Here is a 17,644-nt window from a genome sequence, read left to right as displayed (position 1 = left end):
TTTTGAGGAAATTTTATACCTGGAAAATATATACATATAATGTCTGGAATTCAAAATGTACTTAACAAATTCTTGTGGATCAACTGAAGAAATTATAGGACATAAAAAGAGAGAAAATCAAGAGACTAATATTTATTGAATACTCAGACTGAAAGCATGTGGATGCGCTGGGCCATGCCATCCTGTAAGGAGGGTTTTATTTTTGTGATGTGGAAATCTGTCAAGTGCCCAATTCTGGACACCATTTATCTTAATGTTTAGGATGAAGGCATAGATAACATTAGAGCAAAACGGTAAATAGATTGGGACATGGAAATAGAGGAAATAATATCACAAAAAATCAGGAAAAAATCTTGTTGGCTTTGTACTTTATTTTGGTTTTGGGAAAACATGACCTCCAATCATTCAGATGCCATTTATTTACCAAGAACAGACAGGAGGCTCTGATTCAAGATGGCAGTGTAGGAGAATCCTGAACTTACACTCTGCCATGGCCCACTGAAGCTAAACACAGAACAATTTCTTCTGAAAGAAATCCCCAAACCAGCCGAGCGACTCCTATACATTGGGCCAATAAGAAAAAGACCTACATCAAAATGGGCAGTAGAGCAGTAAATGGTTACATTAAAAAACAAGGAAAATCTCAACTAAACAATCTAACTTTTTACCTCAAGGAATTAGAAAAAGAACAAATGAAATTCAGGTTAGGATAAGAAAGGAAGTAACAAAGATCACAGTGGAAGTAAATGACATAGACTTAAAAGATGATGGGGAAAAATGAAACTAAGAGTCTTTTTAAGATTAAAAAAAAAAAAAATGACAAGCCTTTACCTAGACTCCCGAAGAAAAATAGAGAAGACTCAAATAAATACAATCAGAAATTAAAGAGGAAATGTTACAACCAATACCACAAGAATACAAAGAATCATAAGAGACTGCTATGAACAATTATATGCCAACAAATTGGACAACCTAGAAGAAATGGATAAATTCTTGGAAACATACCACCTACCAAGACTGAATCATGAGAAAGAAAAAAATCTGAACAGACAAATTATCAGTAAAGAAATTTAATTGGTTATCAAAAAACCACCAAACAAGCAAAAGTCCAGGACCAAATGGCTTCATTGCTGAATTCTACCAAGCATTTGAAGAAAAATTAATACCAAGCCTTGTCAATCTTTGCCAAAAAATGGAAGGGGAGGGAACACTTCCCAACTCATTTTATGAAGTCAGCATTACCCTGATTCCAAAACCGGACAAGGACACCACACACATACACACACACACACACACACACACACACACACACAAAGGGCACCTGGGTGGCTCAGTGGGTTAAGCCTCTGCCTTTGGCTCAGGTCATGATCTCGGGGTCTTGGGATCGAGTCCCGCATCGGGCTCTCTGCTTGGCAGGGAGCCTGCTTCCTCCTCTCTCTCTCTCTGCCTGCCTCTCTGCCTACTTGTGATCTCTCTCTGTCAAATAAATTAACAAAATCTTAAAAAAAAAAAAAAGTGGCAGACCAATATCCCTAATAAAGGTGCAAAAGTTTTCAACAAAATATTAGCAAACCAAATCCAACAGTACATTAAAAGGATGATACATCATAATCAGGTGGGATTTATTCCAAGGATACAAGGAAGGCTCAACATTCATAGATCAATGTGATATAGCACGTTAACAAAATTTAAGATAAGACTCATATGATCATCTCAATAAGTGCAGAAAAAGCATTTGACAAAATTCAACATCCACTTATAAGAAAAACTCTCCACAAAGTAGCTATAAAGGGAATATCTCTCAACATAATAAAGCCCATAAATGACAAGCCCACAGCCAACATCATACTCAGTGGGAAAAGATCAGTAACAAGACAAGGATGACCATTCTCACCATTTTTATTCAAAATAGTACTGGAAGTTTAAGTCCCAGCAATTGGGCAATAAAAAGAAATAAAAAGCATCAAGATAAGAAAGGAAGAAGTAAAACCATCTCCATTTGTAGATGACACAATATTTTATTTGGAAAATCCTAAATACTCCATCAAAGAACTGTTAGAACTAATAAACATACTCAATATAATTGCAGGATACAAAAACCCACACACAAAATCTGTTGGATTTTTATACCCTAATAATGAACTATCAGAACGAGAAATTAAGAAAACAATTCCATTTACAATTGCATCCAACAAGAACGCAATACCTAGGAATAAATTTAACCAAGGAGGTGAAAGGCCTGTAAATGAAAACTGAGACATTGATGAAATAAATTAAAGAAAATTCAAATAAATGGAAAGGTATTTCTTGCTTCATGAATTGGAAGAATTAATATTGTTAAAATGTCCACATTACTCAAAGTGGTCTACAGATTCAATGTAATCCCTATCAAAATTCAAATGACATTTTTCACAGACATAGGACAAACAATCCTGAAACAGGGAAAGCAATTTTGAGAAAGTAAAACAAAGCTGGAGGTATCATGCTTCTTTTTTTGTTTTTTTAAAGATTTTATTTATTTATTTGACAGACAGAGATCACAAGTAGGCAGAGGAGCAGGCAGAGAGAGAGAGAGGAGGAAGCAGGCTCCCTGCTGACCAGAGAGCCCAATGTGGGGCTCGATCCCAGGACCCTGAGATCATGACCTGAGCCTAAGGCAGAGGCTTTAACCCACTGAGCCACCCAGGTGTCCCAACATCATGCTTCTTGATTTTAAACTGTATTATAAAGGCATAGTATTGGCATAAAAACAGACAGATCAGTGGAACAGAATAGAGACCCAGAAAGAAACCAATCATATAAGGTCAATTAATTTATTTTAAAAAAAGCTAAGAATATAAAATGGGGAAAGGACAGTCTCTTTATAAAATGGTGATGTGAAAACTGGACAGCCACATGGAAAAGAATCAAACAAAACCACTATCTTAAACCATACACAAAAATTAACTCAAAAGGGAATAAAACCTCGAATGTAAGACATGAAACCCAAAAAAATCATAGAAGAAAACATAGGTTGAAAGCTCCTTGACATTGTTATTGGCAATGATTTTTTGGATTTGACACCAAAACCAAAGGCAATGAAAGCAACAGTAAACAAATGGGGCTACATCGAACCAAAAAAACAACCTACCAAACGGCATTAGATATTTGCAAATCACATACCTGATATGGGGTTAATATCCAAAATATATCAAGAACAGGGGTGCCTGAGTGGTTTAGTCGGTTAAGCCTCCAATTCTTAATTTCTGCTCAGGTCATGATCTCAGGGTCATGAGATGGAGCCGTGCATCAGGCTCTGTGCTAAGCGGAGCATGCTTAAGATTCTCTCCCTCTCCCTCTCCCTCTGATCCCTGCATTTATGCATTCTCTGTCTAAAATATACATACATACATAAAAGGATGTTCAACATCACTATCAGGGAAAGGCAAATGCGAACCACAATGAGATACCATCGTAAACCTGTTAGAGTGGCTATTATCAAAAAGACAATAGACAGCAAATGTCGGTGAGGATGTGCAGAAAAGGGAATCCTTGTGTACCGTTGGTGGGAATGTAAATTGGTGCAGGCACTATGGAAAACAGTTTGGACGTTCCTCAAAAAACTAAAAATAGGGACGCCTGGGTGGCTCAGTTGGTTAAGCAGCTGCCTTTGGCTCAGGTCATGATCCCAGCGTCCTGGGATCGAGTCCCACATCGGGCTCCTTGCTCCGCAGGGAGCCTGCTTCTCCCTCTGACTCTGCCTTCCACTCTGTCTGCCTGTGCTCGATCTCGCTCGCTTTCTCTCTGACAAATAAATAAATAAAATCTTTAAAAAAAAAAAAAACAAAACTAAAAATAGAGCTGTCATATGGCCCAGCAATTCCACTTCTGGGTATTCACCTGAAGGAAAGAAAACCACTAACTAGAAAAGATATCTGCAGCCCCATGTTCATTGCAGCATTATTTATAATAGCCAAGACATGGAAGTAACCTAAGTGTCCATCAGTGGATGAATGAATAAAGAAAATGTGGTATACATACACAATGGAATATTATTTATCCACAAAAGAGGAAATCTTGCCATTTGCGACAACATAGATGGACTTTGAGGGTGTTATGTTAAGTGAAATAAGTCAGAAAGAAAGACAAATACCATCTGATCTCATTTATATGTGGGATATAAAAATAAAAACAAAAAACTGAATGACTGAATGTATAGATACAAAGTGTTCAGATTGGTGGCTACCACAGGCAGGAGAGGGTAGGCAGAATGGGTGAAATCGGTCAAAAGGTATCAACCTTATTATAAAATAATTACATCCTGGGAATGTAGCATACATCCTGTTGACTACAGCCAGACATGATCGTCATCTTTTTGCAATATATACAAATATTGAGTTATTATGTTGTACATCTGAAACTAATGTTATATGTCAATTATATCTCAAAGAAGAAAAGAAAAGAAAAGAAAAAAGACAGGGAAGTAAGTGCTGCTGCTTTTTAAGAATGGCAGAGAGCTGGGGGGGGAAAAAGTCATCACACTTGCTCAATCCTAAGAATGAGATGGAAAGGGACAGATGCTAGACTCAAGTGTAGAACGAGAAATGAGCTGGCGTGAAGTCTTGTGTACACTGAATGGAAGAAGGAAACATGAACATCCTCAAAGGCGGATGAAAAAACTCACCATTAGGGATTGTGACAGTATTTTTGGAATACAGGTATATTTCATCAAACATTTAGAGTACCAACTATTATATTACTTAGGAAGAAAAAAATTAGTGGCTTAAAACAACATACATGTATTACCTTTAGTATATGTCGTCTAGGAATCTGGGTGCAGCTTAGCTGAGTCCCCTGGTTCAGGGTCTCTGATAATGTTACAGTTATCTTCAGGTTCAACTTGGGGTTGGGGGGAGGAATCTGTTCCCAGGGTCACTCACATGGTTATTAGCAGGATGCAGCTGCTCAAGTGTTGTTGGACTGAGGGATTCAGTTCTTTGCTGGCTATTGGCTGGACATTTTTCTCAGTTCCTTGCTATGTGGGCAGCTCACAGCATGGCGGCTGATTTTCCTTGGAGCAAGCAAGCAAGCGAGGAAGAGAGGTCAAGCAAGTGAGGAGCCAGAATCTTTCTTGAAAGCCCATTACTTTTGCCATATTCTATGTGTTTGAAGGAAGTCGAGCCCACACTGAAGGTCAGGGAGTTACACGAGGGTATAAACACCAAGAAGCAGAGTATCTGGAGCTATCTTTGAAGCTGCCTACCACATGGGTCATAACTAGGGGCTGATTTTATCAAAAGCAGAAATGCTTGATAACGGTTTGTATTCCAACATTAAGGAGAATGTACGTGTTTCTAACTTATGTCGAGAGTTATGCTAAAAGGATGTGGTGAAGGGGGCAGCAGATTAAAAAATGAAAACCAAGGACCAAGAGAAGAGTGAGAAACTTATTACACAAAGATGGTACATGCCCATAAACTGGAATTTCTACTCAAGTTTTAAAGTATTCTCAAAAGTCCCAGGAGATAGGACCAGACAAATGGAATAGTTCACATGATAATCCACTGTTTAAAGACCACAGACTTCCAAGACCTTTGACTGACCCCACTCACCGGGAAATACTTGCAAAGGAGAGGAAGTAATACTTAATATCTGAATGTGCCATTGTAAGAAACTTGAGACGACTCGCAGACTCCTTTATATTTAAGATGAGCAAACCAATAAAAAATGCTAAAAATAAAATGAGCAAATTATATTTCCAACAAATTTGATTCCCTTAAGGGAGGGGTCTAGAAAGAAAGAAAAATCACAGTGTTGGGGGAAGAGTGTTAGAATAGGCTCTCTCTTCCCTAATCTAGGCAGCCTGGTGATCGGGTCCCTGCCCATCTCTCAGGCCTCCTCTCCCATCACTCACTACACCTGACGAGTCTTGCTGCAGCCATATGGGCCTCCCTATATGTCAGCAAAACACCAGTTCCTCCCCAAATCTCATTTCATCCAGGTCCCTGCTCAAATGTCATTTTCCAAGAAGGAGCTTCCCCGAGTGCTATCTACAATAGCACAGAACTGCCGCATACCCTTACCTTGCTTTTATTTTCTTTATACCAGTTACCCCTTTCTGAAAGTACATCATGCCACTACTCATTGACTTTTGATTTCAGCTCAGGTCATGATCTTGGGATCATGGGATGGAGCCCCTAGTGGGGTTCTGGGCTTAGCATGGGTCTGGTTGTCCTCCCTCTGCTCTTCCCCCATGTGTTCTCTCTCTCTCTCTCTCAAATTAATAAATAAAATCTTTAAAAAATTTTTTTACATTATGCCCTTTTTCCTTTGTTTATTGCCTGACTCCTCCACGGAGATCTAAGTTCTGTGAAGAAATAATATTTATTTATGTATTTGAGAGAGAGGAGGAGGGGAAGGGGCAGTCGGAGAAGCACACACCCCACTGAGCAAGGAGCCCAATGCAGGGCACTATCCCAGGGTGCAGGACTGGATCCCAGGACCCTGGCACCCAAGCCAAAGGCAGACGCTGAACTTACTGAGCCACCTGGTGTCCCCGAATTCAAAGTCATAACTCACAACTCTTGAGGACCTGATGAAGCAAGCCATTGATTTTATCAATAATGTCTGTAGAGTGAACTGAAAGAAGAAAAAATGAAGCCCATAAAAAACGTGTCAGGAGAAGAGCATAAGAAAACTAGGGAGAAAAACGTGAGGAACAGACAATGACTATTTGCTAGGAATGCGCTAATACAAATTCACGCACAATGCGGAGTATTTATATTTGTGAATACGTAACTAATTTTTTAAAAATGTCAAAACTCATAGGAGCTAATATACATTAAGAAAATATTTAAGACGCTATATAAGCATATATAATATTTAAGACAGTATATAAATCTGCCCACACAGCGGCTCTCTTCCCCTCCACAAGCGCGCGAGAACTTTTATGGGTTCTAACCCAAGGCACGGAGTTCACCCGCCCACCTTTATGAAATGTATTCTTGTCGCTATTTGGTTGGCTGTTCCTCCCAGGCTCCCCTTTATTACTGGCCAATCTCTCAGTCCATCACTCCCAGACTCAAGCACTCCATTGGTCCGCTGCCTCAGAGAGCGGTGGCTGGTTGCGCTCAGGCAGAAGGAGTTCCCCGGTGACGTCAAAGGCTCTCCCCGCCCACATTCCAAAGCCTGGGCAGAGACTTCCCTCTGCCCAGCCTTTCGGAGCGGGACGGGGAGGAAAGCCAGACTTCTGATTGGATAGGGCGGGCGAGGTGAGTATCCGATTGGTCGCTTCCCTAGAAGGAGGTGGAGTCATAGCTGGGTCCTGGAGCCGAACTGAGGAGCCCTGGGGAGCCTCAAAGTTTGTGTCTGGAGCAGTAGCGGAGAGTGGGCATATTGCGAAGGGATTTTTGGGGGATGAGAGCTGCTCTCCTGCCTTCTTTTTGGATGCGCGCCCTGCTTTAACCCCTGCAGCCTTCAGCCGGATCCCTGGACAGCCTGTCTCCCCCGGCACTTCTCAGACTTCCGAGGACCCCGGACGGGAGCCCTGAGCACTCCTCCCTCGGGCAGAGCAGAGAACGGTTTTTCCGGAGTGCATAAGCTTCACGCACACGCGCACCCACGCACACACGCCCCGCGGAGCCGGACCTTACCCTCCGAGGCGGCTCTGCCCGCTCCCCTGCTGCCCTCAGCATCCTCGGCCCAGCGTCCCTCGGACCAGCATGGAGGTGCTGGAGAGCGGGGAGCAGAGCGTCCTGCAGTGGGACCGCAAGCTGAGCGAGCTGTCAGAGCCCGGAGAAACCGAGGCTCTCATGTACCCTACGGTGAGGACTCGCGGGGCGGGCACCGGGCAGCTGGCGAGGGGGAAGCACTGTCAATAAGGGAACTGCTGGGGACAGGGACGTGGGAAGTCTTTGGGACGAGGCAGGCAAGCCCAGAGGAGATCTAGGGAGAGGTGTGGTTTTCGATCCGAAGAGATAACTGCGGGCCCCCGGCCCTTTGCAAGTTTCGGTAACAGCAGTGACAGTTCGTATTCCTTTGGCAATTTATAGTCTTTTCCCGAGTCTTTTTCACATCGCAGTGTCATTTGCTCTTGCTGTCAGTACTGTAAAGCCGAAGGGGGTCGTGGTGGAGGATAATGCGCCACTGTCGAGCTTGCTACTGACTTGGTGGGAAGGTTTTTAAAAAGCTAAACCAAGTGGCATTTTCTTTCTTTCGCTGTCAGACTCTTTCTCTCTCTTTACTTTTTGTTTATATTTCAGGAAGTACACGTGTGTGTGCGTGTGTGTGCGTTTGGGAAAGCCCGTTTGAAACAAGGAGAGAGACTGCTTTATTTGGGCTCTTTAACTGTACAGCCAAGCAGTCTGCTTCCTCTCTCTTCAGGGGAAAGATCTGCAGAGTATGGAAAATCTGAGGCAGCCGCATATTGCAGAAAAGCTTTGGAGAAGGTGGGACGCTCACCAGTTCTTTGTTCAGTCTTATGCCTCAGGGACCCCTTTGGGGATTGAAGTGTCACAGGAATTCTGCCCATGTGTTTTAGAAGTTTCAATTTCAAATCATTGGTATTACATTTGCGAAATGAAATTGTTTCCAACAGCCGGCAATGTTAATATGATTTTATGTGAGATCTGTTTGTTTTTTGTTTCTTAGAAATGCAGAAGTTTGTAATGAGGAGAGAGAGAGTGAGAGACAGAGAGAGAGATCACTAATGAGAAAACGAGAAGCTTGGCTGTTTCCCCTTCATGATTTTTCTAAGGGGGTCAGTGCCAGGATATTTGAAACTTTGGCAAAATGGCCTGTAGGCTCCACCTCCCTCCTTGGCCTTTGCCTCTGGTTGACGTTATTTTGGGAAAAGGGATGAGGGCCTCCCTGTGATTCCCACCAAGGCACTTGTGATGACTGAGAATGGCTTGTGCGGGGTGGAGAGGGAGTGGTAGTTCATGCTGGGGCAAAAGCCAGATGTGTACTGGGATCTGGGCTTTGCTCACTGAGGCTTCCCCTGAGGAGACCACGTGGGCTGCATTTGCATTGAGGGCCCAGATGTGCTTCCTGTTGTCAGCACAGAGCTTAGAGCACCTTGGTCCTCAAATGTCTTCTGGTGATTGGGTGCTCCAGGTGTTTCTGCTGACATGGGATTTGTGTTGGGGGGGTGGGCGGCTCTTCTCTTTTGTACTTAAACATACTGTGAAAATGTCTCATCCAGCAGCTGTCATGCCATAGCTTTGGGCCTGTCTTTCAGCTGGTGGCATGAATTAGGCGCGCGCAGCCATACAGGTTTCCTTTCAGCCTGTGACTTGCACTTGTGTGATCACGGACTAGGATTTGAGATGCTGCTACCTGTGACTATGACCTTTAAGTCCAGACAGAACCATTTGTACTGGCTCTAGTTAAGATCTTTCTGCACCGTTACATTCCTTTTGGTATTAAGAGCTCAGTTTTTCAATGTTTTTGTGATGAAGCAGTGATGTGTGATTATGTTTCTTACTACTTTTTTTTTTTTTTTTAAACGACTTTTATGTCTGCCACTTAGGGATGTGTCTCTCCTCTGGGCAACTCACTCTTGTAAAATGCCACTCATCATTGCTACAAGTCATTGCCAACACACTGTGTATATGAATTAGTGTTGAAAGAGGTATTGGATTTAGTCATACAGACAACTGGATTATATTCCCTCTAAACTAAGGGGAGTTTGCCAGAGATGTGAACATAGATAACTTTCCCATCTGTTTCTTGAACTCTGTTGAGTATCCAGTTGCAGAGCTGGTTATTATTGCTATTAGTCCAAAATGTGGAATAGTCTGACCTCCAGGTCTAAATAGGGATTTAGTTACCGCATGCATGGTCGCTCATGCTCTGTTTTAGCAAAACCTGTCACCTGCTTGATTTTAAAAACAGAGAAGGTTCAAGTTGCCTGAACCTGGGACATACCATCTCTGGCAACTTCTGTGAACCATCAAGAGCAGTGTTTTTCTCATTTGGTTAGTTGTGAAGAAGTCTTCTTGGTTCAGAAGGACAAAGGTTTGGGCGGTGCGGGGGGGGCGGGGGGATAGGATAGAAGTCTACAAAATAATGAAGTGTGTGGATAGAATGAATATGCATTTGCTCATTAGATCCTGGGTTATGAGAGCTTTGGGCTTCCTTTTGGAGCTTAAAAAATAGTTTCTATACAGATGACAATATATTATTTTAAATCAGCGAGTAGTCCTTTTACGAGCACTGTTGTTTCTGGAGCATGTACGGGCTAAACGTGGGTTTAGAAAAGATGGCAGATCTAAAGATGAGGAGTGTGTGGTGTCTCTTTTCTGGTTTGAAATACTTGTGAGAAACCTGGTTCCTTCCCCCAAGCCTACCTGGATGTTGGGCGTTTCTAACATGTATGTCGTGTTCCTCTAAGATTCTGCGCAAATTACATTTCTGGGAATTTGTTGTGGGGTTCTGTAATTTAAAGAGCAAAACAGGCTATGCATTTTATCTACTTGTATATACACCGTTCGTATTCAGAAGGATGCTTGAGAAATGGATAATTGTTTCTGGCAAGGGGACCTGGGGATTGGAGGTCAAGAGAGGGAGCAGGGGTGAGGGAGTTATTTACAAGCTATTCCTTGTATGCTGTTCTGACTTGGACTCCTGAATGTATTAAAAAAATGTAAAATTAAAACTTAAAGGTGCCATGTAACACTGGACTGGAGGTAATCTTAGCCTGAGTCTCTTTAGGGGAAGAAGAGAGGATCTGATGCTCCATTAAAACTCAACACTTCCCAAGTCAGTGGAGGCCTTGGGGGAAGAGAGGAGGAAGCAGCAGCTCTGGGTGGAAAGGGTCTCTAAGGATGGAGGGTTAACCGTGAATTTGGTTCTGGTAAACTTTATGACCGTGGCAACTTTCTTATATCTCGGTTTAACAATCTGGAAAATAGGGATTTTTTTTTTCCAATTTTGCAATGGTTTTAATCTTTGTAAAAAACCTCTGCAATAGGAACTCTGAAGTCTTTGCAAAGATAATGACAGACGTTCTGCTTGTCTTCAGTGCTATTCGTATAAATCCAGGACCGTGTTAAGGTCATTTGGTGGCCTCGCACTATAATTTTATATCTAGTTGGTGTTCAAAGTGAAATGACCGGTTCCAGACAGTGGGAGGTGGAGAGTTAAGGGGATGTTGGACCCGCCTGGTGTCTGGATGTAAAGGTCATCTGACTTCCACCTCTGCCACTGAGTGCTGGGATGGAGCTGGCTAATCTCACAGGCTGCTGGTCTCCTCTTCCTCCTGGCTGGCCCAGCGACCCATATGGCTCCAGAGGGATACTGAGGCTTTTCGGTTGATGTTCACCTTGGGGACAATTCCTGTTGTTGGCCCTGGCCAGGTTCTGAGGGGGAACCTGGGATCCTCCTGGCTTGAGAAGATCATTACTTGTCACCTGATCTCCACAAACGGAAGGATGAATGATGGGTTCTCATGGAAGAATTGCAAAGCAGATAGACTTTGTCTCCAAAGCCCTCACTTCACCTTTCTTGAACTTTGTTTTCATGTTTTCCTCCCGTCTTGGACCCCAAGTACTGGCTGTAATGGTATTCTCTTTCTAACTCCCCCTCTTAAATTTTGCTCTCATGAAAAATCTGATGCGCTTACACTGAATATTTAATTATTAGTGAGGCTTAACGTATGACCCCCTAAATGGGCATTTAGATTTAATAGTAATTATATCAGCTCAAAAGGGTGGATCTCTAAATGGAGAATTTAAGGCAATCCCTAGGTTGTAGGGAAGGAATATTCGGGGAGTGGAGGGAGTGCTCACCGTTCTTCTATTCTAGATATGGGGCCCTTATTCATAAGGCAGCCAGTTACCTATGTTGCTAATTTATCTATGATCTAAAGGATTTTCAGTGGCTTGGTGAAATTTCTTTGACCCATTATATTTTTGTCTCTAAACTTGTTCTCATGGTGATAACACAGGTTGGGGGCAGGTAGACTCAGGCACAGCTCTGAAAGGTGAGAGGGCAGGACTGAGCTTTGTACTTGCCCTCTTTCTTGAAAGACCCCCAGGTAAACGTTCTGTGGAAGCAGGGTGGTCTGATGTGAAGTTGCTCTTGCAGGAAACGAGGCATTGCCTCTAGATTAATTATTGAATTAAATTATAATGTATGCAGCTATAAGTAAGTGAAACGGATTCAGACTGCTTGTACAATAAGTAAATTATGTCATGTCATAAGAGGCCTAGGGGTATAACTCCTTGCTTGGCTGATTTGGCAACTCCTCTGTTTTTGTTTTTGTTTTGTTTTTTTAAAGATTTTAGTTAATTATTTGACAGAGAATGAGAGAGCACAAGCAGGGAGAGCGGGAGAGGGAGAAGCAGACTCTCTGTGGAGCAGGGAGCCCGATGCGGGGCTCGATCCCAGGACCCTGGGAACATGACCTGAGCCAATTACAGATGCTTAACTGACTGAGCCACCGAGGTGCTCCTCAGCGACTCCTCTAAATGCCATCCGTCCATCTATGTGCAGATTTCATTTTTGGGTTGGATGCCATCAGAAAACAGCTCTTTCCTACATGAGTTTCCGGTGTTGGATTCAAAATGACCTCCAGAGGAAAAAGAGAGCTTGATTCTTCCTGTAACCCTTTTTAGGAAGGAAGAAATCTTTTGCAGAAGCCCACCAACTGATTTCTCTTTGAGCGTCATCAGCAAGGATTGGGTCACTTGACCATTTTAAAACCAAGGGCTGGAAAGGAATTTACACTGCTCAGATTAGTCAAGCCGGGGTTGAGGAGCTCTTGTCGGGTCAGCCGGTGCCATTGTCCTGATCATTAGAAAAATAGTCCAAGTTGGCAGTCCTTTGTTTAGTGTGTTTGTTGGACCAGTAGCTGTTTCCCTCACAGAGATGGGCTAGCCGATGGAAAATGTTTTTAAATCCACAATAATTAGCATTGGAAACAAAAGATCAAACCAAGTCCGGTGCCACTTGCAAAGCTCTAAGAGTATTATATAGCTGTGCCAATAACACCCAGTGAAGGAAGATTAGACAGAACTGACCTCTGAAATGCACACAAAGGCTAACAGAGAGGGTGTGCTGCGGTGTCCCAACCCACTAACAAGGAAATGTAGAATTCACTCTACTATCTGACCTATCTGTATCAAGGTCAAATATTGGGGCCGGAGGTAACTACCTAAGCCTGCAATCACGCTTATCATGCAAGACAAGAATGACTTGTTTCGTTCGAGGTCCACACAACCTCAGATCAGCAGGTGGAAAGCTGAATGTCAGTTTTCAAAGAAGCTGTTTCTTTCCGTTGCTTGTGGTCATTCAAGTATAGATAAGCCCATGTGTGCCTGTTGGCACCTTGAGCGGCCTGCCTCAGACTGGCATAGCTCTGACTTGTCTGCTGTCTTAGGGCAAATGGCCCTAGGCCGTGGTGGGGCATTTAGTAGGGTTTGGGGCCTACAGCTGTAGGACATCTGAACTGTCCAATTGAGTAATTTTATGAAAGAGGGGGGTGTTCATGTTCCCTGTTGGTGCAGAGTCGGGATTGAAAGAAAATGACGAGACCCATGATCTTTGGGTCAACCTTGCTCACCACATGTTCTCCCTCTCTTTCAAATGAAGTTCTAAGTGACCTTGATTTTTCCTGTAATCAAATCCTATAGGCACAGAGGAGGCATTGGCCTGTTTTATCTACCAAGAATCTGAAGCCTAGAGGAGTAAAGATTTGCTCAGCTGAAAGACAAGCTCCTTGAGGAGAGGGGACATGACTTTGGCTTTTCTGTAGTCCCAAGATGCTTAGCCAAGTGCAGAATGCTCAGAGAAGCACAATTATTGCTTGATGCCTAATTAAGTGGAGTGGAGTGAGGCAGCCTTGGAGAATAGATGAGCTTGGTAGCCTTGACCTCTTTGGTTAATATATTTTTTTAAACTCTGAAATCTCATAAATGCTTCTGGAAATCTGAAAATTTAGTGTGAAAGCGACATGGGTCAATATCTTTTCTTGTTTAGTTTATAAAGAACAAGGTGGAAATGTGGGTGATTGTTGAACAGCCCCAGTCTTCATGGGAATGCAGGCCAGCGTGTGGAAAGGGGTGGGCTTTGGGGTCAGGCAGATTCCGTGTGTCAAGGGTCACTGGTTCTCTAGTGACCTTGGGCAGGTGACCTCACATGTCACTGCCTGGCCCATAATAGGTACTCTTCCCCGCCCCAGCCCGAACCCCCTTCTCCACTAAGTTAACCGTCTTCTCTCTGAGGAGGAGATGCCCTGACCTCAGGAGTCTGACATCACTCAGGAATCACGGGGGCCTGTTATTAGTCTCACACATCCTCATTTCCTGCCCTCCCCAGCTTCTACCTTCTGCTGTAAACACAGGTCTCTGCCTTGACCACATGTTTGCCAGATGCTGTTGCCCCTTCTTGCTCATTTTTTTTTTTCTCTCTTGCTTACTGCCAGGTTTTCTCAAACAAGTCGTCAGGACCTACTGCCTGCATCTCCATCCTTTCTACTTACCTCTGTACCCTGTCAGTTCTGGTTCCCTCTGTTGCTAGAAGGTCCTCTGACTTCTCTCTGACCCCTACATCCAGTCTTTTCTCTGTCCTTACCTACTAGGCCTCGTGGAAGTAATTTCACAGCATTGACTACAAGGTCATCTCATAACTCATTCTTGCTTTGGCTTCCATGATGGTCTGGTGGGCTCAGCTTTTCCCTCTTCCCTGGGCTTCCTTGTCACCAATTAAATATGAGTTTGATACTTGGCCTTCTGTTTTTTCTGTATGGTCCCCTGGGCTCCTCTGTCACCTTCAATACAGCTGGTTCTCAGATCTTTGTATCTGATATTTGTCTCTTGACAGAAAGTGGGAGCTCTTTGGTATAACCCAAGATTCTTCTGGGCCCTCATTTGCTCTGGTAGAGCTCTGACTGGGTAATCCTTGAATCTTCATGAAGCATCCCTCTAAGAAGAGCAGGGGACACTTTGAACCCCCTTTTCACTGCACCTCTTGTATCTCAGGGAATGTTTACTGGCTCAGCTCTCCTGCAGTGTAGACCCATGAGAAGCTCACTGGGATGCTTCTAGAGTCAGCGTCACCCATCAGATGCAAGCTGTGTTTTTCATGGGCTTGAGAAACACTCTGTGCTGTTCTGGGGTGGTGTCTAATTTTTTCTAAGACTGTATGGAAGGTCAATCAAAAATCAGACATACCTTCTTAGAAGTACCATATATTCCTCGGTTGTGTACCGCTGTGTCAAGCTCCCATGCAACTGCCTGCATCCAGATTGCTCTGTTCGGGAGTAATTTATTGAGCTTCACCTGTGCTGGCATTACTAAAGAGCTTTGAGGGTTTTTTAAAGAATTGAGATGGGAGACTCTGAGCCACCCACATTCCTATGCCTGGTTCTGGTTAGAAGTTTCAATGGCGGCTCTTGGAAGAGAGTTTGTTGTTGGAGCTTAAGTCATTTTGTTGTGTGAACTCGTTGTGCTGCAAGTCACGTGACATTCGGGGTCTCCCTTTATCCAGCTGTAAAACACTGCATTTGTATCACACGGCCCCAAAGGTTGTTTTTAACCCCATCGTTCTGTTCTGGGTATCATGCTCCTACTTTTGAAAGGCTCTCAGCTTTGAAAAATGATTTCAAACACCCAACAAGGAGATTTAGTTGGTTGCCTGTATCATTGGGTCAACCCAGTTGGCAGATGTCATGTTGTCTCCTTCCCAGCTTAAGATCTTGCTTCGGTAAAACCCAGACAAAATAAAGAATGGAAAAAACAGAGAGGCACAGAGGTAGGAAACATTTTTTTAGCATCAGAAAAAAAGTTCTCTTCAGACTTCTTGGCAAATAAGAGGAGTCTGGGGAAAAAAAAAAATCCACAAACAGTTTCCTAGTTGTCTGAGTGGAAAATCCTGGTTTTTAACATTTCATATCTTGGAAATGTCTGAATAGTTTTTGTTTAAAGGGAAATTCCTTTTGGCTGAGAAGGAGCCTGCAGGATTCAAACTGATAGGGTGATGTTTTTAGAAAACTTGGAGGAAATAAGGATTTGTGATGAAAGTGCTTTCTCACTGGCCAGTTACTTTAAACAGAAATTCAAATCCAAGGTTACCAATCATAGCATTGTAAAGGTTGAACTGTTTAACTCCTTCCTTCCCGTGGCTTCCTGCCCATGCATCCTGGGGAAATGTCTTTCATAGCCGGTTCTTCCTCCAATTTGAGACACTTAATGAACTGCTTTTCTAAACCTGCGTATGTTCTAGGCAGGAGGATATACATTCTTGACTTTGTGGCTTTCCTAGCTGAGTGGGAGGGAAGCTATATAAACAAGTCATTAAATACCTGGGGAACATTTTGCATTACAGCTGTATTCAAAGTATTTCTGGAGCACAGAGGAATCACAATTCCAAACGAGATAGAGGTTGGGAACACGCCACAGAGCAGGTGATATTTACAGTGGGTCCTGACGTATAAATAGGAGTTCTCTAGACAGTGGGAACAGCAAGTACAAGGTAGGAATGTGCAAAATGTTTTGGTTGATTCTAGAAATCCCAAATAGTTCTGTATACCTTGAGAGTACTCTGTGGGGGAGTGTTGGGAGATATGACAAGATCATGAAAGGTCTGCATATCTTGTTAACCATTTGGATGTCCTTTCATTTAGGATTTTATTTTTTATTTATTTGACAGAGAGGGACAGACAGACACAGAGAGAACACAAGCAGGGAGAGCAGCAGAGGGAAAGGGAGAAGCAGGCTCTGCTGAGTAGGGAGCCCGATGTAGGACTCGATTCCAGGACCCTGGAATCATGACTTGAGCAGAAGGCAGACCCTTAACCTTAGCCACCCAGGTGCCCCATTTGGATGTTCTTTTGTGGGCAGTGGAGTGGGAGTCTGTTAGGGATTTTAACAAGAGACACACAGGAGCAAAAATATGTTTTAGAAAGGAAACCCTGGGGATTACGACAGATGGATTGGAGGGTAAAATTAATGGTGGCAAGACGATCTGTGACTGGCTTTTTCACCCACGAGGTTGTATAAGACACAGTGAGGGCCTTGAACCTGCCAGAGAGGAGCACATCCATCAGGCAAGAGCTAGGAGCTAGACTTGGTGGCCTTGGGGGATTGGAGGGGACATGGGACACCTCCTGTTTCTGAAGTGGCAGACTAAGTTGGCCGTGCTTCCAGTGACCCGAAAGGGGAAATTAGAGGAGGAATGAGTTTGGTGGGTAAAATCACGAGTTCACTTTCAGACACACTGAGTCTGACGTGTTCATGGGACACCCAGGCACTCTACTTCAAAGGGATTTGGGAACTTGGGTTTGGAGTTTGGAGAAAGATCTGGTCTGGAGGTGTAGACTGGGGATGTTTGCAAATCTGGAGGGGATCGGTGAAGCCCCTAGCCCACAGAAGCTGGCCCAGGGAGGTTAGGTGAGAGTGAGTGTGAGGGAAGGCCAAGGACAGAGCCCTCGGGGCCCTAGACGTGCTGGCCAGGGAAGAGGAATCTGTAGGTGGGACTCAGGAAGAACCGGCAGGAAAATGTGGACAAAATCCAGGAAAATCCCATCACGGGATCCAAGAGAAGAGAGCGTTGCTACAGACTGGTTGAGATAATGAAGGCTGAGTGTGCATTTCACCTGGTTTCCAGGACGGTGTGCGTGTCGTCTCAGCACAGTACCTGGGTCTCGGGGGCACAGTGGCCTCCC

At 43.6% G+C, this 17,644-nt stretch overlaps 1 protein-coding gene across 2 annotated transcripts in view; it reads left to right on the top strand.

The window, feature by feature from the left end:
- Window positions 1-7,284: 7,284 nt before the first annotated feature.
- CREB3L2 (cAMP responsive element binding protein 3 like 2) overlaps window positions 7,285-17,644 on the top strand; it is a 112,695-nt gene continuing 102,335 nt past the window's right edge. The window contains exon 1 of one of the 2 annotated variants that reach the window (XM_013050021.2): window positions 7,285-7,802. In XM_013050021.2, coding sequence (XP_012905475.1) covers window positions 7,701-7,802 — 102 coding nt within the window. In that variant the 5' untranslated portion in view covers window positions 7,285-7,700. The remainder of the gene's footprint in view (window positions 7,803-17,644) is intronic. The other variant, XM_004741690.3, reaches the window with a different exon arrangement.

This window comes from Mustela putorius, unplaced genomic scaffold (genome assembly GCF_011764305.1).
Source record: "Mustela putorius furo isolate JIRA1106 unplaced genomic scaffold, ASM1176430v1.1 tig00003845_pilon_pilon_pilon, whole genome shotgun sequence".
Classification (NCBI taxonomy): Eukaryota; Metazoa; Chordata; class Mammalia; order Carnivora; family Mustelidae; genus Mustela; species Mustela putorius.
Note: the sequence above shows the minus strand (reverse complement) of the source record. Positions and strands in the feature narration are given on the sequence as shown.